This window comes from Bactrocera dorsalis, chromosome 3 (assembly GCF_023373825.1).
Source record: "Bactrocera dorsalis isolate Fly_Bdor chromosome 3, ASM2337382v1, whole genome shotgun sequence".
In the NCBI taxonomy this organism is placed as follows: domain Eukaryota; kingdom Metazoa; phylum Arthropoda; class Insecta; order Diptera; family Tephritidae; genus Bactrocera; species Bactrocera dorsalis.
The window spans coordinates 82461307-82471475 of NC_064305.1; the positions used below are offsets into that span (position 1 = coordinate 82461307).

Below are 10169 nucleotides of genomic sequence, written 5' to 3' on the forward strand. Positions count from 1 at the left end.
GGACCGTATAAGAATGTTCAAATCTTATGTTAATTTTATATAATAATAACATCTGTATCAATAATTTTAACCTGTGGTTTTAGAGCGTTTTAGTATGTTTAGAGCCACTGTGTTTGTTATCGACAAATCGACAGATGGCGCTATAAACAAGTTGTTTACATTTATTAATCAAATATAAAACAAATTATTTATTTGCAGATATTTATTAAAAGACCTCTACAATGGGAAAACGGGAAGGTATGTAATTTTATAAAATGATTTCCAATTACACACATAATACTTATTACAGATCAAAAGGAACAGAAGCGCAGCAAAAAAACTAAGCATGCGACTGCTTCTCCTAATCTTAATAATACATCAACATCCTCACCATCGCTAAAAGAAGAAATAATATACGATGCTGAAATGATCGATGTAGTTGATGTGGTTGATCACGAACAAGAAGTTGCCAACACCACAGCTACATCAGCTCCCAGTACCCCGACTCCTACACATACTCCAACAAAAGCGAATAGTAGCAAAAATGCGTCTAGCAGCAGCAAAAAATCAGTGCCAAAACAACAGTCGGCACCTGGCACAGCTGCCAGTAGCTCACCAGCAGCATCTGCAACTCCTGGTTCTAACCTCAATGCAGCAAACAACAAAAAGTCGAAGAAACGACGTGATAGTAGCACTTCTAGTGAGGAGGAGCGCTGGTTGACGGCGATCGAATCCGGAAAATTAGAAGAAATGGATGATGAGCTGAAAAAGATGAAAGATCCAAAATTGATGACAGCGCGTCAACGCGCAATGTATGAACGTAATACGGATAAGGAGCCTTCTCCTGGCGGAGAATTACTTATGTCTTTACCGAATGGTTATCGTGAAAAAGAAAAACCACTTACGGCAGAAGATATACAAAAAGCTCAGCTAAAATCACAAAAACGCAAGCAACTTGCCGATGAAAAACGTGAAAAGGACAAGAAGAAAACCATGGAACGTTTACTCAAAAAACAGGAGAGTAAACAGCGCAATGCGACACGTAACAAATCGACAAAGACTTCTCAACCGATGATCACATATCGTAATACATTAGATGGCGCCTACATACATTTACCGGCTGAACACGAGTTTCCACTGGCAGCACAAGTGCCGATCTCACCACCCAAAGTGCAATTGTGTGGTATAACTGGATGCAATAATCCAAAAGTGTATAATTGCTCCAAAACAAATTTGCCGTTATGCAGCTTTGCCTGTTACCGCAAAAACGTACAAAATATTCGACAAATCATGTGCTAATTATTGCAGTATATTTTAAATTATAAAATTAATTTAAGTTTATGTTTTCTATTACATTTAGTGAGTATAACAATACCGAAATTATTTAAAATGTTGATAAGCATGCACATATGTGTTATGATTTCATTGATTCAGCAAAAAATTATTAATTATTTCCTGCTGCTCTGACTCTATGCGCTGTAAGTACTGATATTCGTTACGTAATCTTTCTAATTCAATATTTTTTTCATGGATTTTACTCTGGTACACCTGCTGCTCAGCCTGTCGTTCCTTCGCAATAGTTTTCAGCAAATTCTGTGTACCGATAGCTCTCAATTTCTCTTTTTCAACATCTTTTGCGAAGCCACTTATAATATTATGAAAATCTTCGGCATATTTTTTAAATTCTTGCAATTTGTCGGCGTATTCCAAACACTCGTCACGCAATTCATTTGTTTCGTTAGCAATTGCTGGATCTTGGACACGCAGCCTATAGATGTCATCAATATACAATCCGGCTTTCTCTAGTTCCTCCGACATATTTTTATGGTTACTGATACTAAATATTACGACTGATTTGCTAAATAAGCATTTCAATGTGCATACTAATATTTGTTTAATTCTTATGAACAATTAAACCTCAGGTAGCTTTAAGAATTGTTTTGTTTACCTCTTTAATAATTGTCATAGCAACAAAAGTTTATATCCTGATAAAACTTTTGACAAGTAAGAAAATTATGTATACGTCCTTTATTTACAATATTTTTCCACGTAACATCTGTAGAAAATCATAGTTAACAGCTTTTGCTAAAATTTTTTTAACCCACTCATATCTACAACTACTACAAATTATTTTCATCGGTTATACTATTGTGTTAATAAATAATTCTGTACTCTGTAGTCAGATATTATCATATTTTTTCGCTTATATTTTTTGTTGCAATACTTGTAAGTTATACGTTTATAAGTGCGTCTATTATCTCTATTCCCCAGTTATTTTTTTATTAAAATATTCAAACAAATATTTGATTCATCAATCATTTTTATTTGTTGGTATTGCAAATTAATTATATGTGGGTCTTACAATTTGCCTGCGTGTATGTATGTATAAAAAGATTAGTTTTAAATTTAAACCGCGTTTATCAGTTTCCCACCGGCATTAAACGGAATGGTATAAATAAACAACTTAAAAGCAATTTGTAAATTGCAAACTGATAATGAGAATGTTCGTGTATGTGCGTTTAATACTATAGCGTGTAGAATTGTTAAGCAACAGATCAACATATGCATATGGTGTTATGTGGTGAAAAAATATTTCTAACGAATTGATTCATTAAAATATGTATGCTAATATGCAAAACCAGAACATGAGAAATAAAGGTCGTTGCATTGCATTATACTAGATTTCTTTAAGGATTTATATAATATTGACCATTTGAGTGATTTTGTAGGTATGATCATTTGTGTTCTGAACATACATATGTATATTTTTTTAATTTTACGAGTAAATTTGTCTTTATATCATATTAAACGCGCACGGGTGCTTTTATATCCCCATAATAGTATATTTCTTTGGCCATTTACACACTACCTCCGCTAACATCCCTCCAAAGTTAGGGAAGAGCGGTGCGTTGTCATCCAACATATTGTTTCATGAATCATGTGGGATTGTTGCGTTTGTTCGAACGTAAGCGCGCCAGACTGGTGCGTTCTTCCTCCTCATCACTGGTGTACTGCTGCATACCGGGCGCAGCCACGGCTCCGCGCACTGATGATGTTGCTTGCAGTAATTCTTGATCTGGTGCATTACGATTCTCATACAAAAGTACTTGCAACGTTTCCTCATATATGCGCGCTTCTGGGAATTCGACTTTAGTATGTTTCCTGTCTGTGGCATACACAATTGAAGTGCAGCATACTTCAGCAACTTTTTTGCCATGTCCATAGAATGACCAGCAGCATATTTCACTAGGTCCAATGACATCTTTGATAAATAATATGCGTTCATTGAAACGTAAAGACAGCTTATCAAAAAGTTCGATATTCTTCAGTAAGTTGTCATCTGATGTACTTGTATACGAATATTTATTATTTTGTCGTTGCACTACCAAAATAACTGCGGGCTTCGACGACGAACTAATCAATAGTTGCTCTTCCTTTTGTGAAGTAATTAACGGTATACGGCAGATTGGTTTGGGCTCCTGGTGTGCCAGAAGTGCTCGTTCACAAGACATGGCCAATTCGGTGATACAATAATATTTTGCTTCGGCAAGCAATTCGGCTATCTCTTTATGAGATTCTGGTAATGGAACTGTACCGTCACGTAAATAGTTTAGTATGGTGCCGAAATGATTGCCACAACGATCGATTAAAATCCAACCTAAAGTGGAGCATATTAAAAAGTTTCATACATAAATCTAAAGTTATTGGTAGAATTTATCATTGGTCACTTACCCTCTGAATCTGTTAGCACTTCCATGCGTCCGCTGAACATTGCACTTAACATGGTATCGTGTTTCGTCAATGTACCAATTGTTGTATAGTACAACCTTCCACCCACGTTTAACTTTACATACTGTGATGAGTGTCCCTTTAGAAGGGTTTTTTGATCACCCGACATTTTAGTTGTAGCCACTAGTCCTGGTCCAGGAATTAACTGCACTTTTCCAACGGCACCACTACAACTTGGCACTAGACTAACGCCACTAGAGCTTTTGCAAACGCTATCTTTGGCGTTGCAGGTGCTCGACGTTATTATTGCGACGGTATCAATTTTGACGACCTTTAAACCAGAATGAGAGGTTCTAATAAAAATACTGCAGGTTTTGTAATCTGCCTAGACTGCTACCTAGAATAGTTGAGCGAATTGTGTTTTGTTGAGAGAGTTAGCGATTTAAAAAATCACTTTAATGATCCGGATTTTGCGTTTGTGTATATTTAGAAGTCTTTGTTAAATCAAAATTACACCATTTTTAAGAAGCACTTCTATCCAGCTGCAAACTAAAATATATATTTGGGAGGAGCAGAAAACAGCACAAATGCACCAAGTTGACAAATATTTTAAGACCATAGTTGCCATATCGTCAATTAAACATTTTGTAATAAATTTTGGTGGATTTTGATTTGCACGTATTTTTTGAGGAATTATTAATGTATGCAAAATGCTAATTCTATCGGTCATAATTCATGCTGCAATTAAAAAGAAAAAAATGTTTATTCATATCAAAACAAAAATTTTTTTTAAGGAACTTCGTCTTTGCATTTTGTCGCTTTTGCGTGATTTACAAACAAACTGAACTAAATACAAAATTATCACTCAAAAAATACATTTTTATTTGTTGAAATCTTTGAAACATTTTGGCAAACAGCTGTTTTTGTGCCATCGACGCAATCTATAGATCGGTTAGGTAGAGAATGTGCAGATATTTTTACTTTTCGTTAAGTTCCCGACATTGATTTTCGTTTAATTTCAAGGTATAGAAGTTTTATCTTAGCCTTAGATTTGATGTCACACACTAATAAAACAAACTTTATATTTTTAAATACTTATTTATGCTATGTATATACTCACGCCATTGTCTGTATTCTAAAATCGTAAAGCATAAAAACTCCACATTTTATTATAACTGTTGGGGACCTTACTTTATTTAAAAACTAAGTATTTTATTTCATTTTATTTACCATTTCATTGTGTATATATTGATTTTGTAAATTAATTAAAATTATGCCCTCTTGTATATGTACGAGTTATCTGTAATTTACTTTACAAAATATATAAGTGTATTATATGAAAATTAAAATGCTGCTCCGCCATCGCTATTATTCACTTCCCACAATGCACTTCTGTGTATGTATGTATGTATGTACGTGCACGTCTTGCTTACGGATATGCAACAATAAAGTGTGATAATTACGAATAGTTGGGTCTGTTGATCTAAAGTATCATCGGTGTAATTAGAGTGCAATGAGTGTACGTTACAACTTCCAACGCCAAAATGAAACGTATACTGAAGTCAAAATTAAAATATGCGCTCTTTGAGCTGTCAGAAATTTCACTAATGAGAGCTTATTTTATTCCTTACTTTTATGATGAACTCAAGAAAATATTACTCCAGTTCTTGTTGCTATTGGATTGGTCAATATTTCGTACAAAAGGTATTACAAGAATCCACTGTAAACTTGGTATTGTTGATTCTCTCTCGAATCGCTTTAAAATCTTAATATTAGTCATTGTGAAAATTAGAACTCTCATGCAGACGAGATTTTGTGATTTTCTTAAAAATTAAACATATAATCCCTTCTTTATATATTAAATGGAGTCAACCAATTTTGGAATCCACACACTCCAATTGCTGTTGGCTTTTAACAAATTATTATATTTATGTATTTACGTCGAGGACACTGCGATATTATCAGTATCCGCTGCATCATTGCTGCTGGCCGTAGTGTTACTATCGCAATCCTTTAGATCCGTAATACTTGCAACTGCTGCCGCTGCCTCTGAAGTGCTGCTACTGGCCGCTGCATCGCTGTTACTGCATGCAGATGTCTCAACTGTGGACTTGTTTGCGTTGGTTGTTGTTGAGGTGGTTTCCTCGTCAGTCTTCAAACGTTTGGTCTTGTTGGCATTTTCGGCTTCGTTGGAATTGTCATCAGAACTTGGGGAGGCTGCGCGTTTAAGACATGGTTGCTCACTCTTTGTGGGCGTGTTAGTGTTAGAAGTTTTAGCGGTAACATCCTTAATAAGCACAATTTCCTCGGGACTTAGTTTAGTTGGTAAATCCAAAATTTTGGATTCAAAACGTACAATGACTGCTGTCATATTGTCACAGCCCGTTCCATCGCCAATGGTATTAGGAGCCAAACATGTATCAAAAAGCTTTGGAAACAAATAAAAAGTTAGTTATGCTATTTCTATAAAAAAAAAACAAAAAAAAAATTCTTAGGTTACCTCTTCACATATTTGTGACATCTTTTTGGAATCGTCCTTCAAACGTTGACGCACAAAATCGACAACTTCCTCGCTAGATAAATAGTTCCAAATGCCATCACAAGCCAATACCATGAATTCGTCCTCTGGCGTGATAATAAGTTTTCGCACATCCGGTAACGCAGATATCATTTGCGCTTCGGCGGGCAATTCCAAATTCTGTGCAATAAAACGTGTTTTATGTTGAAATTTTTTTAAATTCAATTGTTTCCGATATGCTTACCATTTTGTAGGCGTGATCTCCAATAGCACGGGAAAGATTCAAGCCACCATTCACACGACCATCTAAAGTCACCCGACCACCAGCTTTTATAATACGGGCTGATTCCTCTTCATCTTCCGGCTTATGATCTAAACTCATGTCGATAGCTTTGCCATTGCGGCAAACTACACATCGCGAATCGCCAGCGTTCGCCACATATAGATCTCTACCATTTAATAGTGCGACAACAGCAGTGCAGCCACTATCCTTGCCGGGCTCCTCAATCATATCGGCACAGAATTGCTCGTTGGCAAGTGCGGTTTCTTCATCCTCTTCTAAAAAAAAATTAAACTTGTATTAATTTTATAAAGTTGTGTTAAAAGAACAGCTTACCCTCTTCTTCTTCAATCTCTTCATCGGACGAATATACACTTGAATTCTCAGCTAAACAAAAGAGTAAAATCATGTTAACTTTAGCGCTTATAAAGTAAATTAATTTGCGTACCTTCTTCAATTTCTTCGTCTTCAGAGGAATACACCAAACTGTGTCTAGCATCACCTTCTTCAGTATTATCTGTAAAAAAAAAGTATTATTTATTTAAACAAAGTGAAAAACATCTATACAATTTACCTTCGTAATCGGCATCATCATCGGTGGATTCTTCCTCTCCACTTACATCCGTTTTCTTAAGCTTCTTGGATTCCTTACTGGTGGAAGTTATTGTAGTGCTACCAGCCACTTGTTTATTTGCTGCAGAGCATGATGTACTTCCAATGGTGCCATTTTGTATTCTCTTCGCAGCATCATTTGAACCGGAGACAGTTGTGTCCATTTCTGCGCCTGCAGCATTCTGTTTTTTAATTGGCTTTTTCTCTGATGAAGATACACTACCATTCTGTTCCACTTCTTTGGTATGCGAGGAATCCGGGCAAACTTCCTTGTTGTTTTCCGAGGACGATGTACTGTCAGTGGCCACTGTTGCTCCAGGACCGTTTGCAGAATTCTTTTCCCTGTTACTTTCAGGTTTGTGGTTTTCTGGTTCAGCAGAAACATTATTAGTAGGTTTACTTGCACTCGAGCTGCTGCTACTGACGGTAGAATCCTCCTCGGGCTCATCTGTGTCCATTTTTGCTATATTGCCGCTATTTGATGAACTTGGACCTGACTCGGAAGTTATGGAATCTGTCTTTGACGATGTACCTACAGATGATGGTTTGTGCGAAGAACTGGGACCACTTTCGCCGGATATGGCAGCAGCCGTGGCGGCAGCTGATGTAGAGGATCCTTCAGGTTTGGATTCTGGATCCAATACTGCTTTATTTGTAGCATCGGCTATAACAGCGGCTGCGCGCCTACCACGCAAATAAGGCGATTGCGGTTTAGCGCCAGTCGCACCATCTTTAACACGTTTTAGCGATGGCATGCATGGTCCACCTTTATATTTTTCCAAGACTTCATCTAAAGGCAAATGACTCTCTTCGTGAAGTTCAGCCAAATCTTCAAAATCTTCATCATCCTCATGGGCATCGCTATCATCGCCATCAAAACCTTTTTCGCCAGCCAAAAACTTTAATATCTCTACCACTTGTGGCTCCAGCAGTGTTTTATCAAAACCCAAAAATGTTTCTTTTAAAGCCTTTTCAAATTCGCCATCTTTGTATGTAGACAATTTCTTTAGAAAATGCGGTAGCTGATCCGCACAATAGGCAGCCACTTCGGCGCCCCCATGCCCATCATAAACGGCAAAAAATGAGGTATTTGTATCGAAATTTAAAATGGAATTATGAGCGTCCTATTATAAAAAAATCATTATGAACTTAGTAAAATCAAAATTGTTTTGTTTAATGTGTAATCTCTTACTTCCTGATTATTGCGCCAACCTTGCATAGAGCTAGCTCCCACTGTCAATATATCATTAGACTCGTCCGTAGACACCTTGTCCGTTTTTGGTTCGGATAGGTACGCGCCCATTTTGCAGTACACAACGCGTCAAAACAGTTTAGCGGCGAAATTTATTTAACACGTAAAAACACAAACACTTCAGCAAGGAATTCAAATTCCAATTGTGGAAAATCAATGCTTTATATTCGAAGCGTAGATTAGCTACCGATGTATACACACTTAAGGCCGGTATTTTATGAGCGGTAAAAGCGGGAACAAAACTTACGCTGCTAATTATATAGCACGTGGAAGTAGCAAACGAGAAAAAATATTTTATTTAGTTATCGATTAATAAACTAAATATCCAGGCGCGTTCTTTATCAAATACTTACCACTCTACTACCCCTTCCTAAAATAATTGATTTTATTTCTCGCCTTTGCTTTGCCCCGACTCTTGATTTTTTGCTTTCCTTGTCTTTGGCTTTGGATAGCTTTCCTCGTTGTGTGTATCCAACGCCTTCTTTTGGCAACAACGCTTGCAATGCTGTCCCCTTGTGATGCTTCTTGCAGCTACTCTTCTTCTTTTTTATTACTTCGGCGTTTTTTCGCACCGATAAATTGCAAAAGCACTGCAAATTTTTGTAAACTATTTTCTTTTTCCTTGTCACCAACACTTTCTGCACCTTTTGGTACGGTTTTCTTTGATTTATTGTGTTATTTGCAATATTTTTCAACAATTTTCAAAGTTTTTTCCAGGCGTTGACCTGCAGACGCAGACGTACTAGTGGCAGGCAGCGGTGGCGGCGAAAATGAAATTGGCGAATTAAAAGAAATTTATGAAGAACCGCAGCACAAGGAATAAAAAACATAAAGCGTGGATAAATATAGGGTTGCCAGATTTATTATCGAAAAGAATTCGTTTACAATTACGATTGATATGAGACAAATTTTGTTTACACAATTAATATTTAAATTAAGAATGAAATATATTTTGAAAATTTATAATGATATTTGTTTTTAAAAGTATTTTTTAAAGTAAGGTTAATTTAATATTACTAGTATTTAGCAAATCCGGTAAAGTCATTTATAGGCAATCGCAGTTATGATTCAACGGCGTCAAAATAGATATGATGTTATGGTTGTGATGTAATACTGTCAAAAGCTGAAATGTTTGCATAATATTCATAAACTGTTATTTAGCATTATATGCATATGTACCGCTTAACGGCGAAAATGTTTATATTAAGGAAATACACAAATGCGCGCTTGCTGGGTATAATTGTAGTTTTCTTTACGCTTACATTTCACTTCCCCTACTTTGCTTTTTTTAACCGTTTGACAGTTCAAATCAGTTGAAAATTTTCATTTAAAATTAGGATTAGCAAAAGTATTTCATAAATTAAAGGATATAAAGTTAAAAGTTGTTATTTATAATTTGAGTTTATAGTAAATGAAATTGTGTCCACAGCGGTATAGGCTACTTATATGTATATCTATTTCTTAAAAACTGAGTGAAAAAATGGTTTAACATCCCATTTCCCGGATGCTAATGAAATATTATTATTATTGATGAATTATAGTGCTAAGGAATTCGAGTGCAGATCATGTACATATGTGCGTGTGCAATCATGATAACGTAAAAGGATATAAGAAGTTAGGAAGTATCGCCGACTTACCCACAGGTTTGTAGGTATTTTTATATATATAAATATTCAAACTAATGCAACGCATAAAATGCGAATGCAGATAGTGAACAGGTTGAACTGCAATTACATACTTACATAAGTACATCGAATTTCTTAAAAGTCAAGTTTATCATCCTAGTTTCTGTGTGCTTT

The 10169-nt window shown here is 35.9% G+C and overlaps 4 protein-coding genes across 6 annotated transcripts; 1 reads left to right on the forward strand and 3 right to left on the reverse strand.

The window, feature by feature from the left end:
* Positions 1–111: 111 nt before the first annotated feature.
* On the forward strand, positions 112–1388 carry LOC105226214 (INO80 complex subunit B). Its single transcript, XM_011205033.4, has 2 exons — positions 112–237; positions 290–1388. The coding sequence occupies exons 1-2, from the start codon at positions 222–224 to the stop codon at positions 1276–1278; spliced, it is 1005 nt and encodes a 334-aa protein (XP_011203335.2). The 5' UTR covers positions 112–221; the 3' UTR covers positions 1279–1388.
* On the reverse strand, positions 1268–1943 carry LOC105226213 (intraflagellar transport protein 20 homolog). The gene has a single exon (XM_011205032.4). It carries the CDS (start codon positions 1795–1797, stop codon positions 1402–1404), a length of 396 nt encoding a protein of 131 aa, XP_011203334.1. The 5' UTR covers positions 1798–1943; the 3' UTR covers positions 1268–1401.
* A 322-nt stretch (positions 1944–2265) lies between these two features.
* LOC105226216 (BTB/POZ domain-containing adapter for CUL3-mediated RhoA degradation protein 3) lies at positions 2266–4320 on the reverse strand. Its single transcript, XM_011205038.4, has 3 exons — positions 4106–4320; positions 3712–4039; positions 2266–3637 (listed from the first exon to the last, which is right to left on the reverse strand). The coding sequence occupies exons 2-3, from the start codon at positions 3875–3877 to the stop codon at positions 2916–2918; spliced, it is 888 nt and encodes a 295-aa protein (XP_011203340.1). The 5' UTR covers positions 3878–4039; positions 4106–4320; the 3' UTR covers positions 2266–2915.
* Positions 4321–4872: 552 nt separating this feature from the next.
* Positions 4873–9225, reverse strand: LOC105226217 (probable protein phosphatase CG10417). Of its 3 annotated transcripts, XM_011205041.4 has the most exons (9): positions 8724–9225; positions 8311–8621; positions 7342–8242; positions 7081–7290; positions 6955–7023; positions 6843–6893; positions 6471–6784; positions 6209–6406; positions 4873–6136 (listed from the first exon to the last, which is right to left on the reverse strand). In XM_011205041.4, the coding sequence occupies exons 2-9, from the start codon at positions 8419–8421 to the stop codon at positions 5645–5647; spliced, it is 2346 nt and encodes a 781-aa protein (XP_011203343.2). In that variant the 5' UTR covers positions 8422–8621; positions 8724–9225; the 3' UTR covers positions 4873–5644. The 3 variants fall into 3 exon arrangements, with proteins under 3 accessions (XP_011203343.2, XP_011203342.2, XP_011203341.2); XM_011205040.4 differs by having other exon boundaries at positions 7081–8242; positions 8311–8618; positions 8724–9220; XM_011205039.4 differs by having other exon boundaries at positions 7081–8242; positions 8724–9220.
* Between the last annotated feature and the right edge of the window lie 944 nt (positions 9226–10169).